This window comes from Symphalangus syndactylus, chromosome 17 (assembly GCF_028878055.3).
Source record: "Symphalangus syndactylus isolate Jambi chromosome 17, NHGRI_mSymSyn1-v2.1_pri, whole genome shotgun sequence".
Lineage (NCBI taxonomy): Eukaryota > Metazoa > Chordata > Mammalia > Primates > Hylobatidae > Symphalangus > Symphalangus syndactylus.
Window position 1 is genome coordinate 12649951 of NC_072439.2, and position 15986 is coordinate 12665936.

General features: G+C 49.9%; 1 protein-coding gene across 6 annotated transcripts; it reads right to left on the reverse strand.

Moving 5' to 3' along the window:
- Nucleotides 1-3097: 3097 nt before the first annotated feature.
- On the reverse strand, nucleotides 3098-15531 carry ZNF77 (zinc finger protein 77). 6 transcript variants are annotated; one of them, XM_055247185.2, is made up of 6 exons: nucleotides 15229-15254; nucleotides 11826-11997; nucleotides 9985-10103; nucleotides 8611-8737; nucleotides 6084-6264; nucleotides 3098-4714 (listed from the first exon to the last, which is right to left on the reverse strand). In XM_055247185.2, exons 4-6 carry the CDS (start codon nucleotides 8642-8644, stop codon nucleotides 3388-3390), a joined length of 1542 nt encoding a protein of 513 aa, XP_055103160.1. In that variant the 5' UTR covers nucleotides 8645-8737; nucleotides 9985-10103; nucleotides 11826-11997; nucleotides 15229-15254; the 3' UTR covers nucleotides 3098-3387. The 6 variants fall into 6 exon arrangements, with proteins under 6 accessions (XP_055103160.1, XP_063476735.1, XP_063476737.1 ...); XM_063620665.1 differs by lacking the exons at nucleotides 9985-10103; nucleotides 15229-15254 and adding an exon at nucleotides 15347-15483; XM_063620667.1 differs by lacking the exons at nucleotides 11826-11997; nucleotides 15229-15254 and adding an exon at nucleotides 15347-15443.
- Nucleotides 15532-15986: the final 455 nt, after the last annotated feature.

The following is a 15986-nucleotide window of genomic DNA, read 5'->3' on the forward strand; positions in this document are numbered from 1 at the left end:
AGCACTTTGGGAGGCCGAGCCAGGTGGATCGCTTGAGGTCAGGAGTTTGAGACCAGCTTGCCAACATGGCAAAACCCCATCTCTACTAAAGATACAAAAAATTAGCTGGGTGTGGTGGTGCACTCCTGTAATTTCAGCTACTGAGGAGGCTGAGGCAAGAGAATTGCTTGAACCCGGAAATTGGAGGTTGCAGTGAGCCGAGATTGTGCCACTGCACTCCAGCCTGGGCAACAGAGCGAGACTTTGTCTCAAAAATTAGTAAATAGGCTAGGTGCAGTGACTCATGCCTGTAATCCTAGCACTTTGGGAGGCCGAAGTGGGCAGGTTACTTCAGGTCAGGAGTTCGAGACCAGCCTGGCTAACATGGTGAAACCCCGTCTCTACTAAAAATACAAAAATTAGCCGGGTGTGGTGACGCATGCCTGAAGTCCCAGCTACTTGGGAGGCTGAGGCAGGAGAATGGCTTAAACCCAGGAGACAGAGGTTGCAGTGAGCCAAGATCACACCATTGCAGTCCAGCCTGGGCAAAAAAGTGAGACACTGTCTCAAAAACAAAAATAGATAAATACAAATACAGAACAGCTGGGTGTGGTGGTGTGCACCTGTAGTCCCAGTTACTTAGGAGGCTGAGGCAGGAAAATCACTTGAACCTGGGAGGCAGAGTGTGTAGTGAGCCAAGATCGTGCCGCTGCACTCCAGCCTGGGCAACAGGTGAGACTCAGTATCAAAAAGGAAAAGAAAGGGTGGGTGTGGTGGCCCGTGCCTGTAATCCCAGCACTTTTGGAGGGCAAGGCAGGTGGATCACCTGACGTTAGGAGCTCGAGACCAGCCTGAGCAGCATGGTGAAACCCCGTCTCTACTAAAAATACAAAAAAGTTAGCCAGTTGTGGTGGCACACACCTGTAATCCCAGCTACTCGGAAGGCTGAGGCAGGAGAATGGCGTGAACCCAGGAGGTGGAGCTTGCAGTGAGCCAAGATCACGCCACTGCACTCCAGCCTGGGTGACAGCGTGAGACTCCATCTCAAAAAAAAAAAAAAAAGAACTGAGAACAATGCCTTCTTCACTTCTACTTTTCAAAACTCATGTGCCTTCATCTTCTCATGAACATTAACTCAGAACCATAAACAGAAGGGACTCTGGGATATATAGTTTCCAACCTTATTAGGGCTGACAATACAATCAAGTAGAACAAGCTATACACTAACTTCCATCTTCATGTCAAAAGGTCTTTCTTCAGGCCGGGCGCGGTGGCTCACGCTTGTAATCCCAGCACTTTGGGAGGCCGAGGCGGGCGGATCACGAGGTCAGGAGATCGAGACCACAGTGAAACCCCGTCTCTACTAAAAATACAAAAAATTAGCCGGGCGTGGTGGCGGGCGCCTGTAGTCCCAGCTACTCGGAGAGGCTGAGGCAGGAGAATGGCGTGAACCCGGGAGGCGGAGCTTGCAGTGAGCCGAGATTGCGCCACTGCACTCCAGCCTGGGCGACAGAGCGAGACTCCGTCTCAAAAAAAAAAAAAAAAAAAAGGTCTTTCTTCTTAATGCAGTTTGTCCAATTCCCAACCAAGATCAAGGACAGTGAACAAGAAAATAGGGCCGGGCGTGGTGGCTCACGCCTGTAATTCAAAATATGACCAGAAACCGGTCATAGAGAATGATGTCTGTCAAGAGTCTTCTATAAGGACTAATGTATCTGAGTTACACACAAGTGGTATCCACAAGGAACAAATGTGGAAGACACATCTTTTATTTTTTTTTTGAGATGGAGTCTTGCTCTGTTGCCCAGGCTGGAGTGCCATGGCACGATCTCTGCTCACTGTAAGCTCCATCTCCCGGGTTCACATCATTCTCCTGCCTTAGCCTCCCGAGTAGCTGGGACTACAGTCGCCCGCCACCACGCCCAGCTAATTTTTTTGTATTTTTAGTAGAGACAAGGTTTCACTGTGTTAGCCAGGATGGTCTCAATCTCCTGACCTTGTGATCCGCCCACCTCGGCCTCCCAAAGTGCTGGGATTACAGGCATGAGCCACCGCACCCAGCTGGAAGACACATCTTTAAATAATAAAGACTGAAGGACACTGGGCATGGAGACTCATGCCTGTAATCCCAGCACTTCAGGAGGCCAAGGCGAAAGGACTGCTTGAGCCCAGGAGTTCGAGCCTATGGACAACACAGCAAGACACCACCTCTATAAAATAAAACTTTTAATTTAAAAAAAAATGATGGAAGGGAAAGGCAGAGTGACAGCAAATTCCAGTACCTGCAATAGTGGACTGGAAAAGAAATAACAGTCTCATGATCACACACTGGAAATATAATGGCAAGTAGGAATCAGGCCAGGCACAGTGGCTCACACTTGTAATCCCAGGATTTTGGGAGGCTAAGGCGGGCAGATCGCCTGATGTCAGGAGTTTGAGACCAGCCTGGCCAACATGGCAAAACCCCCATATCTACTAAAAATACAAAAATTAGCTGGACATGATGGCACATGCTTGTAGTCCCAGCTACTTGGGAGGCTGAGGCAGGAGAATTGCTTGAACCAGGGAGGTGGAGGTTGCCGTGAGCCAAGATCATGCCGCTGCAGTCCAGCCTGGGCAACACAGCAAGACTGTCTCAAAAAAAAAAAAAAAAAAAATGGCCAGGCGCCGTGGCTCACGCCTATAATCCCAGCACTTTGGGAGGCCGAGGTGGGCAGATCACGAGGTCAGGAGATCAAGACCATCCTGGCTAACACGGTGAAAACCCGTCTCTACTGAAAAATAGAAAAAATTAGCCGGGCGTGGTTGTGGGCGCCTGTAGTCCCCAGCTACTCAGGAGGCTGAGGCAGGAGAATGGCGTGAACCTGCAAGGCGGAGCTTGCAGTGAGCCGAGATTGCACCACTGCACTCCAGCCTGGGCGACAGAGCGAGACTCTGTCTGAAAAAAAAAAAAAAAAAAAAGAAAAGAATCAAAAGCGTTTCATCTAAACTCACACCAAGTTGTGCATGAAAACAAAAAAAAAATCACCCCGGGTCCAAAAGACATTTCAATGGAAATGAGACAAATTTTATATAACTACAATTATTTAAAGTCCTAAATGACAAAATACACATAGTATAGCTGAAAGCATACAAAACAGGATATTTATTAAATGTTTACATCACAAACATACACTAGAAATTAATACACAAGGAATCACTATTAAGGCTGAGGCATGTAAAGGCAATACCATATTAATCATAATTAAGAGATTTCTCTCCTACTCTTGAGTTTTTAGGTACAAAATAAGGGCTATACCAGGTTTTCCTACATGCTCTACATAAATAAGGTCTCTCACCAGTGTTTTCTCACATTTACAACAAGGTTTTGCAGTTGAACACTCTCCCAGGTCCACCGTATTCATAGATTCACGCTCCAGCATGTGTTCTCACATGGGCTTGAAGTGACACGAGATACCTGAAGGTTTTCCCACACTGCTGGCATTCATACGGTCTCTCTCCAGTGTGCGTTCTCACGTGCACGCGAAGGGAAGAGGAACAACTGTAGGCTTTCCCACATTCAGTACATTCATAGGGTTTGACCCCACTGTGTGATCTCACGTGCTTTTGAAAGTACTGAGCGTGGCTGAAGGCTTTCCCACATTGATTACATTCGTATGGTTTCTCTCCGCTGTGGGTTCGCACGTGCTCTCGAAGGGAGGAGTGACAGCTGAAGGCTTTCCCACAATGCTTACACTCAAAGGGCTTCTCTCCAGTATGCGTCCTCATGTGGATTCGAAGGGAGGAGGAAAAACTGTAGGCTTTCCCACACTCCTTACATTCATAGGGCTTCACCCCGCTGTGTGTTTTCACATGTCTTCTAAAGTAAGTGGGACATCCGAAGGCCTTCCCACACTGCTTGCACACATAGGGCTTCTCTCCGGTGTGCATTCTCACGTGTGCTCGCAGAGAGGAGGGGTACCTGAAGGCTTTGCCGCATTCCTTACACTCATAGGGTTTCTCCCCACTGTGCGTTCTCCCGTGTTCTCGAAGAGACGAGTAACAAGTGAATGCTTTTCCGCAATGTTTACACTGACAGGGTTTCTCTCCAGTATGCGTCCTCACGTGATCCCTAAAGGAGGAGTAACAGCTGAATGATTTTCCACAATGCTTACATTCATACGGTTTCTCTCCAGTGTGTGTTCTGACATGTTCTCGAAAGTATGAGGGACAGCTGAATGATTTTCCACAATGCTTACATTCATAGGGTTTCTCTCCTGTGTGAGTTCTTACGTGCCGTGTAAGGTAGGAGTAATACATAAAGGTCTTCCCACATACTTTACATGCATGGGTTTTCTGCCCATGGTGACTATTCACATGTCCCCTGAAAGATGAGGGACGAGTGAAAGCTTTTCCACATTTTTTACATTCATAAGACTTTTTACTGCTGAGACTTTTCACGTATGTTGCAGATGCTCTCCCTGAGTCCTGGCAATTACAGGGTTTCTCTACAGTCTGCATTTTCATAGGAGGGCTTTGGCAGGAGAGGCAGCTGCAGGCTTCCCCACATTCCTTATACAGTCTCTGTCCGGTGTGAGATCTCTGCCGATTCTCGAAGGCTTTGCCACACTTAGTGAACTCAGAAGGTTTAGCTTCGGTAGGGTAACTCTTGTGCACAAGAAGGTTCGCAGTCTGGCTCAAGGTCTCTCCGCACTGATGACCTTCATTACTTTCACAGAGGCTCCCCAATTGACTTCTGTTCAAAATGGGAAGCACACTACTAGTCATGAATTATAAGTGATTAATTTATTAATGGTTTTTAGTGATTATTTTGATTACATATTTGCCAATTTCACTGAATGGGTCTATTTTCAGCACTGTCTGCCTGGTTTCTATGGAGAACAAGCTTAATGCTCTAGCTGAAGGCTCAATTGCAGCCATAAATTTCACTGTGTTTTTTTTCTTTTTTTGAGACGGGATCTTGCTCTGTCACCCAGGCTGGAGTGCAGTGGCGCCATCTCAGCTAACTGCAAGCTCCGTCTCCCCGGTTCATGCCATTCTCTTGCCTCAGCCTCCCAAGTAGCTGGGATTACAGGTGCCCACCACCACGCCCAGCTAATTTTTGTGTATTTTAGTAGAGACAAGGTTTCACCGTGTTAGCCAGGATGGTCTCAATCTCCTGACCTCATGATCCACCTGCCTCGGCGTCCCAAAGTGCTGGGATTACAGGCGTGAGCCACTGCGCCCAGCCCACAGTGTTTCTTATAGATGAGGTTTCCTGATATTGTTTCCAACTGTTTCAGACACGTGACATTGACATCACATTTATGAAAATACTCTTAGGAAAAGTCTCGGCTAGGGACGGTGAATCACACCTGTAATCCCAGCACTTTGGGAGGCCGAGACAGGTGCACTGCTTGAGTCCAGGAGTTTGGTACCAGCCTGGGCAACATGGTGAAACTCCGTCTCTACAAAAACACAAAAATTAGCCAGGTGCTGTGGTGTGTGTCTATGGTCCCAGCTACTTGGGAGGATGAGGTGAGAGGATTGCTTGAGGCCAGGAGGCAAATGTTGCAGTAAGCCAAGATCAGTGCCACTGCACTTCAGCCTGGTTGACAGAGTGAGACCCCATCTCAAAAATAAATAAATATAATAATAAAATAAAAGTAATTATTAAAATATGTTTTTAAAAAGAGAAAACAAAGAAAAAGAAAAAAAATATCTTTGTGAGTCTGCAATTGTGTAGCTGGTTTATACTTTTTTTTTGAGATGGAGCTTTGCTCTTGTTGCCCAGGCTGGAGTGCGATGGCGCGATCTCGGCTCACCGCAACCTCTGCCTCCCAGGTTCAAGCGATTCTCCTGCCTCAGCCTCCTGAGTAGCTGGGATTACAGGCATGTGCCACCACGCCCAGCTAATGTTTTGTATTTTTAGTAGAGATGGGGTTTCTCCATGTTGGCCAGGCTGGTTTCGAACTACTGACCTCAGATGATCCGCCTGCCTCGGCCTCCCAAAGTGCTGGGATTACAGGTGTGAGCCCCTGTGCCCGGCCGATACTTTTCTTTTAATTGCAAGTTAGTTTGACACTCTGCGGAGAGGCCCATCCCTCTGGTTGAGAGGCACTCACCTCAAATGCCTTTCTGGCATTTGGTGCTGATCTCCAATGTTATCAAATCTCCAATTTTTTCCAAAAATAGACCAGGAATCACTTCTTGTGAACTTTACAATTTCTTCATCATCGGATATTCCATTCCCAAAAACGTCCCTCTGAGAACTTGATCCACTGGTTCTAACATAAATGCAACAATCTGCAACAATCAATTACACAATTTCTTAGGGGAAATATGGTGGGATAAAGGAAATAAAATAGACCACATACGGATTTCTTTTCATATAGTAATTCAAAGATGTACCCACAGTTTATAAGGAAGAATAGACATGCTATCGAAGTGAGACTCTGAGGACCTCATCTATTTGAGAATTTGGCAATAAAAAAAAAACAGATGAGCCGGGTGCAGTGGCTCATGCCTGCAATCCCAAAGCACTGCGGGGCCAAGGTAGGAGAATTGCTTGAGCCCAGGAGTTCAAGACAAGCCTGGGCAACATAGGAAAATAAGACCTCATCTCTAAACAACAACAAAAAATTTAAATTAGCCAGGCGTGGTGTTGTGTGCCTATAATCCCAGCTCCTTGGGAAGCCAAGGAGGGAGGATCACTTGAGCCCAGGAGGTCAAAGCTGCAGTAGGCCATGATCGCACAAAGGCACTGCAGCCTGTGTGACAGAGTGAGACCCTCTCTCAAAAAAAGAATAGTGCTGGGTGCGGTGGCTCACGCCTGTAATCCCGGCACTTTGGGAGGCCGAGGCGGGTGGATCACCTGAGGTCAGGAGTTCGAAACCAGCCTGACCAACATGGTTAAACCCCATCTGTACTAAAAATACAAAAAATTAGCCAGGCATAGTGGCACGTGCCTGTAATCTCAGCTACTCGGGAGGCTGAGGCAGAAGAATCACTTGTACCTGGGAGGTGGGGGTTGCAGTGAGCCGAGATCACACCATTGCACTCCAGCCTGGGCAATGGGCAGTAAGAGTGAAACTGTCGCAAAAAAAAAAAAAAAAAAGAGAGATGAACACGGCAACCTGTTTACTTTTACTAAGAAATAGAATAGTTCCAAACAGATGGAGACTGATGTTTATTATCAGAAAAGCAAAGTATGAAGTTGGTGGGCAAAATGCATATGCACAAACGCTCCTTGTATACGAGGAAATACAGAGGCTTTCCCCTGCGAAGGAGGACAGTGCAGGAAGGTGGAGGAAAAGTCAAACAGGGCAGCTGAGACAGGACACACCTCCTCCTTCTCAGAGAGGGGTTTGTGTTTCTTTTTTTTGTTTTGTTTTTTGAGACAGAGTCTCACTCTGTCACCAAGGCTGGAGTGCAGTGGCACTGTGTTGGCTCACTGCAACCTCCGTCTCCTGAGTTCAAGCAATTCTCCTGCCTCAGCCTCCTGAGTAGCTGGGATTACAGGCACCCGCTACCACGCCCGACTAGTTTTTATATTTTTAGTAGAGACGGGGTTTCACCATGTTGGCCAGGCTGGTCTTGAACTCCTGACCTTAGGTGATCCACCCGCCTAGGCCTTCCAAAGTGCTGGAATTACAGGCGTGAGCCACTGCGCCCGACCAAGGGTTTGTGTTTCTAACCCACACTGCCAAACAGAACCTTCCTATCCAGAACCCACTCCGGCCGAGGGCTGCTGCTCTCCTGGTGCTCACAGGCACAGGGCCCTTACAGCAGTCCTTCCTCCACTGTGCCCGGCTGCCCTCAGGTGTGAGCACCGCCCACTCCTGGAGAATCACATGATGAGGAAGGATTGTGAAGGGCAACAAATGTTCCCCTGAGACAGGCCAACACTTTGACTTCCCAGATCACCGATGATGCCTGAGTGTGAGTTTTAACTGCAGCAAAATTACCATGTCAAACATGGATTACTCACAGTGTAACTGATTTACTTTATCACAGTGTACTTTCATTTTCAAAGTACACTTACTCTGTGCAGTGAACCACAAAGCTGCTTCTGTTGCCCCAACGTGACACAGAATACTCTCCTCATACTTACGAAATGTGAGCAGCCCAAGACTGGTGATCAAGAAAACCTAAATATCAATAATACACAAAACTTTGTTTCCATGGAGAAACGTTTTGACTCCCATGTTCCATGGGTGTTGGGATCATGGCTATCTCTTTTCCAACATATTTCAATTTTTGAGCTCAAATAAAAAGAAAAACAAGGTTTCTTAGGCCGGGTGCGGTGGCTCACGCCTGTACAATCCCAGCACTTTGGGAGGCCGAGGCAGGCAGATCACGAGGTCAGGAGATCGAGACCATCCTGGCTAACACGGTGAAACCCCATCTCTACTAAAAGTACAAAAAATTAGCTGGGCGCAGTGGCAGGCGCCTGTAGTCCCAGCTATTCAGGAGGCTGAGGCAGGAGAATGGCATGAACCCGGGAGGCGGAGCTTGCAGTGAGCCGAGATCGTGCCACTGCACTCCAGCTTGGTCGACAGAGCAAGACTCCGTCTCAAAAAAGAAAAAAAAAAAGAAAAACAAGGTCTCTTTGCTCTCCAGGACGCAGTGAGGGAATGATGCCATCCTTACCCAAGGAGGCCAGGTTCCTGCAGATCTCCAGCATCACATCTCTGTAGAGGCTCCTCTGAGCATGATCCAGCAACGCCCACTCTTCTGGGGTGAAGTTCACGGCCACTTCCTCAAAGACCACGGAGTCCTAAAACATTCCACACATCCCACTTCAGCAAAGGCACCGCCTCCCCCATGTGCGCAGGAAGAGGGGTAAGGCTGACAGCCTGGGGAACTGAGCCACACAGAGCTTATGTTCTTTTTTTTTTTTTTTTTTTTTTTGAGACGGAGTCTTGCTCTGTCACCCAGGCTGGAGTGCAGTGGCGCGATCTCGGCTCACTGCAAGCTCCGCCTCCCGGGTTCACACCATTCTCCTGCCTCAGCCTCTCCGAGTAGCTGGGACTATAGGCGCCCGCCACCACGCCCAGCTAATTTTTTGTATTTTTAGTAAAGGCGGGGTTTCACCCTGGTCTCGATCTCCTGACCTCGCGATCCGCCCGCCTCGGCCTCCCAAAGTGCTGGGATTACAAGCGTGAGCCACCGCGCCTGGCCTGGAGCTTATGTTCTAGTGAGAGGTGACAAACAGTATGAAAAAGTGCGGTACACTCAATGCCGTGGGTACCTTCCCAAAAGGGAGCAAAGCGCAATGACGGCCTCTGCGGGAGACTTACAAAGAATTACTGAGAAACGGCAGGTCTGAGGGCGGGGAAACACTGAAAACTCTGAAAACGTAATTACGCTAAGGCTGGTGGCTCCTGCTTGCAATCCCAGCCCTCCAAGAGGCTCAGGTGGGAGGACTGCTTAGGGCCAGGAGTTAGAGACCAGCCTGGGCTACATAGCAAGATCCCGTCTCTACAAAAAAAATAAAATACAGGCCGGGCGCGGTGGCTCATGCCTGTAATCCCAGCACTTTGGGAGGCCGAGGCAGGTGGATCACGAGGTCAGGAGATCGAGACCATCCTGGCTAACACGGTGAAACCCCGCCTCTACTAAAAATACAAAAAAATAGCCAGGCGTGGTGGTAGGCCCCTGTAGCCCCAGCTACGCAGGAGGCTGGGGCAGGAGAATGGCGTGAACCCCGGGGTGTGGAGCCTGCAGTGAGCCGAGATCGCGCCACTGCACTCTAGCCTGGGTGAAAGAGCGAGACTCCTTCTCAAAAAAAAAATAAATAAATAAAATAAAATACAATAAATTACCCAGCCATGGTGGCACACACCTGTAGTCCCGGCTACTTAGGAGGGTGAGGAAGGACGATCGCTTGAGCCCAGGGGTTCAAGGCTGCAGTGAACTATGACTGTGCCACTGCACTCCAGCCTGGGCAACAGAGTGAGACCCGCTCTCAAAAAAACAAAATAAATCCATCATTCAGGTGACATGGAAATTGACATGACTTACTGAAATTTTATTATTTCTTATTCAGCTATAATATCAGCACTTTGGGAGGCCAAGGTGGGAAGATTGCTTGAGGCCAGGAGTTCAAGACCAGCCTGGGTGACAGAGCGAAGACCCTGTCTCTTAAAAAAAAAAAAAATTAAATTAATTTTAAAAATACAACTATGAAGAAAAGCAAGGAGATTATTTCCTTATAATTTAGGATATTAGCCAGGTGTGGTGGCTCATGCCTGTAGTTCCAACACTTTGGGAGGCTGAGACAGGCAGATCACTTGAGCTCAGGAGCTCAAGATCAGCCTGGACAGCACAGTGAAACCCTGTCTCTATCAAAAAAAAAAAAAGGCTAAAAGAATTTAGGATAGGCCAGGTGCGGTGGCTCACGCCTATAATCCTAGCACTTTGGGAGGCTGAGGCGGGCGGATCACAAGGTCAAGAGATCGAGACCATCCTGGCCAACATGGTGAAACCCCATCTCTACTAAAATTACAAAAATTAGCTGGGCGTGGTGGCAGGCACCTGTAGTCTCAGCTACTCAGGAGGCTGAGGCAGGAGAATCGCTTGAACCCAGGAGGCAGAGGTTGCAGTGAGCTGAGATGGCGCCATTGCACTCCAGCCTGGCAAAAGAGTGAGACTCCATCTCAAAAGAGAAAAAAAAAAGAATGTAGAATACTGGCCTGATCTGGAGGGAGAAGCCTACCATTACGTCTCATTTCAAATTGGATGCCAAGGCTTCTCTCAAGGCACGGCCTGGGTGTCGTTACACACTGCTCACTTTAGGATGTTTCCGTTGACTCTGTAATTGTCTTACAAAAGTTCTACATGTGTTCTATTTTACAATAAAATGCTATCAGCAGCTGGGCTTGGTGGCTCAGGCCTATACTCCCAGCACTTTGGGAGACTGAGGTGGGAGGACTGTTTGAGCCCAGAAGCTTGGGACCGGCCTGGGCAATATGGTGAAACCCTGTCTCTACAAAAAATACAAAAATTAGCCAGGCACGGTGGTGCACACCTGGAGTCCCAGCTACTCCGGAGGCTGAGGTGGGAGGATCATTTGAGCCCAGGAGGTTGAGGCTGCAGTGAGCCAAGATGTCGCCACTGCACTCCAGCGTGGGTGACAGAGAAACACCCTACCTCAAAAAAAAAAAAAAAAAAAAAAAAGCCCAGGCTAGGTGGCTCACACCTATAATCCCAGCACTTTAGGAGGCCAAGGCGGCAGAATCACTTGAGGTCAGGAGTTCATGAGCAGCCTGGCCAACATGGTGAAACCCCACCTCTACTAAAAATACAAAAATTAGCCAGGCGTGGTGATGCACACCTGTAATCCTAGCTACTCGGGAGGCTGAGGCAGGAAAATCACTTAAACTCCAGAGGCAGAGGTTGCAGTGAGCCGAGATCAAGCCACTGCAGTCTAGTCTGGGTGACAGAGTGAGACTGTCTCAAAAAAAAAATAAAAATAAGTAAGAGCCAGCCAAATCACCACTTTCAGCCCGTGTTAAAGGACAAAGGGGTGAGTGGTGGATTCTAGAAGATCTAGAAGTTTTTCTATCCCACAAAGGGTCCCATGCAGAAAACAGCTATCAGTTAATGATTAGGGTCCATGCAGAAAACAGGTATCAATTAATGATTATCCTTATGATAAATTCTTCGTCAAGCCCCTAATCGGAATTGCCGCTTCTCTGTACTGTGGGTCTCAGTACTGTGGGTCGTATTTTACAGAATGCGCATCCATCTGCTGTACAGATACTAACAGGAGACGGAGCAGGGTCACACATTGTCACAAACTCTGCACCCTGCCTAAGTCAGTGCTAGTTTCATGAATGTTTTCAATCCACACCTTTGCCTACCTCACAATAAGGCATGGGGCTGTGTGTGCGCCTTTCCCCTCGTCCTAATGGAACATGCAACGTTTTCCGAGTTTGAGAGTTTTTCCACAGCAGGCTTCTCGGGCTAAGCCATGGTATAACACCAGGCAGTGGCAGAAGGCAAAGAACACATCCGAGACACTGACTGCCCTCGCTAAGGACAAGAAAAAAAGGCAAAAAGCATTTATTCTTTTTTTTTTTTTTGAGACAGGGTCTAGCTCTGTTACCCAGACTGGAGAGCAGTGACATGATCTCAGCTCACTGCAACCTCCCCCTCCCGGGTTCAAGCGATTCTCCTGCCTCAGCCTCCCAAGTAGGTGGGATTACAGGCACTTGCCACCACGCCTGGCTAATTTTGGTATTTTTAGTAGAGACGGGGTTTCACCATGTCAATCAGGGTGGTCTTGAATTCCTGACCTTGTGATCCGCCCACCTCGGCCTCCTAAAGTGCTAGGATTACAGGTGTGAGCCACCGCGCCCAGCATTTTTTTTTTTTTTTTTTTCCAGACAGGGTCTAGCTCTATTGCCCAGGCTGGAGTGCAGTGGTATGGGCTCAAGCAATTCTTCCCCCTCAGCCTCTCAATTGGCTGGGACCACAGGGGACCACAGATGCGTATCCCCAAGGCCAGCCTCATTATTTTACATTTACTAAAACTTGGGGCTGAAATAGGAACAATACCAGTGCTGAGGTGGACACAGACGAGGCTGTTCACAGCTGTCAGGTGACAATGTTGAACTGACTTCAGCTCTGTGCTCCTGGAAACCAGCAAAGGTGAAACCCCATCCTGCTGTGCTCTGGAACTGGGCACAGCCAGGACCCTCCCTTCCCATACGACTTAGACAAGATTCACGCAGATGACAAGGTCAGATTCAGACCCTCTGAAGTCCCATTCGTTGTCAACAGAAATGATTCACTAGGTTAGGCGCAGTGGCTCACGCCTGTAATCCCAGCACTTTGGGAGGCTGAGGCAGGCAGATCACGAGGTCGGGAGTTCAAGACCAGCCTGGCCAACACAGTGAACCCTGTCTCTAATAAAAATACAAAAATTGGCCAGGCGCGGTGGCTCACGCCTGTAATCCCGGCACTTTGGGAGGCCGAGGCAGGCGGATCACCTGAGGTCTGGAGTTTAAGACCAGCCTGACCAACATGGAGAAACCTCGTCTCTACTAAAAATACAAAAATTAGCCAGGCATGGTGGCCCAAGCCTGTAATCCCAGCTATTGGGGAGGCTGAGGCAGGACAATCTCTTGAGCCCAGGAGGCGGAGGTTGCAGTGAGCTGAGATCACGCCACTGCACTCCAGCATGGGTGACAGGGCTAGACTCCGTCTCAAAAACAAAACAAAGCAAAAAACTGCTTCAAGGCCAGGTGCAATAGCTCATGCCTGTAATCCCATCACATTAGCAGGCCAAGGGGAAAGGATGATTTGAGCCCAAGAGTTCAAGACCAGCCTGGACAACATATTTTTCTCTACAAGTAAAAAAAAAGGCCAGGTGCGGTGGCTCACTCCTGTAATCCCAGCACTTTGGGAGACCAAGGTGGGCAGATCACGAGGTCAGGAGATCGAGACCATCCTGGCTAACATGGTGAAACTCTGTCCCTACTAAAAATACAAAAAATTAGCCGGGCGTGGTGGTGGACGCCTGTAGTCCCAGCTACTCGGGAGGCTGAGGCAGGAGAATGGCATGAACCCGGGAGGCAGAGCTTGCAGTGAGCAACAGAGTGAGATTCTGCCTCAAAAAAAAAAAAAAAAAAAAAAAAAGGAAAAAGAAAAAATTCACAAGGTCTCACTAGATTGCCCAGGTTGGTCTCAAACTTCGGGTCTCAAGCATCATCCTGGCTCAGCTTCCCAAAGTGCTGGGATGACAGGTGTCAGACACCACACCTGGCTGTTACAAAATTTTTTTTTAAGAATCAGCTGGGGCTGGGCGCGGTGGCTCATGCCTGTAATCCCAGCACTTTGGGAGGCCGAGGTGGGCGGATCACGAGGTCAGGAGATCGAGACCATCCTGGCTAACACGGTGAAACCTCGTCTCTACTAAAAAATACAAAAAATTAGCCGGGCGTGGTGGCAGGCGCCTGTAGTCCCAGCTACTCGGGAGGCTGAGGCAGGAGAATGCTGTGAACTCAGGAGGTGGAGATTGCAGTGATCCGAGATTGGGCACTGCACTCCAGCCTGGGCGATAGAGAAAGACTCTGTCTCAGAAAAAGAATCAGCTGGGTGCAGTGAGGCATGCATGTAGTCCCAGTTACTCAGGAGGCTGAGGCAGGAGGCCTGCTTCAGTCTAGAAGTGAGACCTGACTAAAAGAAAGAAAGAAAAGAAAAACTTTTTTTAGCAAACTTTTTTTTTTTTTTTTTGAGATAGAGTCTCATTCTGTTGTCCAGGCTGGAGTGCAGTGGTGTGATCATGGCTCACTGCAACCTCTGCCTCCCGGGTTCAAGCAATTCTCCCTGCCTCAGCCTCCCGAGTAGCTGAGGTTACAGGCACACACTACCATGCCCGGCTAATTTTTGTATTTTTTAGTAGAGATGGGATTTCACCATGTTGGCCAGGCTGGTCTTGAACTCCTGACCTCAGGTGATCCACCCGCCTCGGCCTCCCAAAGTGCTAGGATTACAGGAGTGAGCCACCGCGCCCGGCCCAGGATTTTATTTTTATTTCACAGGCTCCAGGACAGGGCACCACCTCCTCCTTGGCAGACCTTCCCAAACTGACCACCAAGCCCCTGACGGCCCCTGCCCTCTCCTCCAACTCTCCCCGATCCTCCGACTGCCTCTACTGTCCCCCAACACATCCCTCGAGCCCGACTCCCTTTACTGTCCCTCCAAACTGCCCTCAAGCCCCTGACCGCCTCTACTGCCCCCTTAAAGTGCTCCTGAGCCCCTGACTTCTTCTGCTGTCCCCTCGAGCTACCCCCAAACTCCCGACTGCAGCTACTGTCCCCCTAAACTGCCTTCCAGCCCCGATCACCTGTCCCCCAAAACTGCCCCTTCGAACCCATGACCGCCTCTACTGCCCCCACAAACTGTCCCCAAGTTCCTGACCGCTGCTATTGGCCCCCTAATCTGCCCTTGAGCCTGACTCCCTTCTACTGAACCCCCAAACTGCCGCCGAGCCCCTGACCATGTCTGTTCCCGCACACTGCCCCTCCCCTCCTCCACTGTCCCAAAACTGCCCTTGAGTCCCTGACCGCCTCTACTGTCCCCGCAAACTGCCCCCGTGCCCCTTAAACCTCTACTGTCCACTTAAATTGCCCCAAGCTCCTGACCACCTCTGCTGTCCCCACAAGCTCTCCCCAAACTCTTGACCTCTACTGTCCCCAGAAACTACCCCTCGAGCCCCTGACCGCCTCTGCAGTCTCCCCAGACTGCCCCCAGCCCTACCGCTCGGCCGCTGTGACCGCGTCCCCTCAGCTTCCTCCGGCTGCGAACTCGGGGGGACGCCGGTTCCTGCCGCCCCACCTCGCCCTGGGCCCGGGCTCGGCTTCCGCCCCGCACTCACCATGTCCCGCCCGCTCCTGGGATCTCCAGGGTTAGCGCCCCGCGGTCCAGCGGCCGGCGCAGGTGAACACCACAGGACACCTGAGCCGCTCGGGGTAGGCGGAGAAGCGCGCACGGCAGACGGGAACTCGGCTTACCGTCCTCGCGGTCTGATTGGACAGATCTCTGGAAGTCGCGACTCTGATTGGACAGTACTGTCGACTCCGCACCCCTGATTGGAGAGTTCCCCAGTCCGTCCCCCTAGCGCCCTTGATTGGACAGGGCTCCACTTCGGCTTAATGTCTCTCATTGGACAGTTCCCTGGGCCCCGCCCCTACCTGTCCTGATTGAATAATTCTCTCCTGAGTGACGGGCTCGTCGAGAACACGCGTGGCTGACCCTCCAGCCCGGGACACGCCGATCTGGGAGAACTCGCTCCAGTCCGGGGAGGGTGCGGCGTCCTCCTTCCTGACTGCGCGGGAACTCCATTCTCAGTTTCCCCTCGGAACGGCCCCTTGTTCGGGGAGAAGAGGAAGGGCTAGGAGTCCCATGGGGCGGAGTCCTGCGTGGGGGCGGGACCCGCGTGCGTGACGTCACCGTGCTGTCCTGCGTTGGCGCGGACGCCTGGGGTCCAGAGACCTGGAGATCCCGAGACCAGGCGA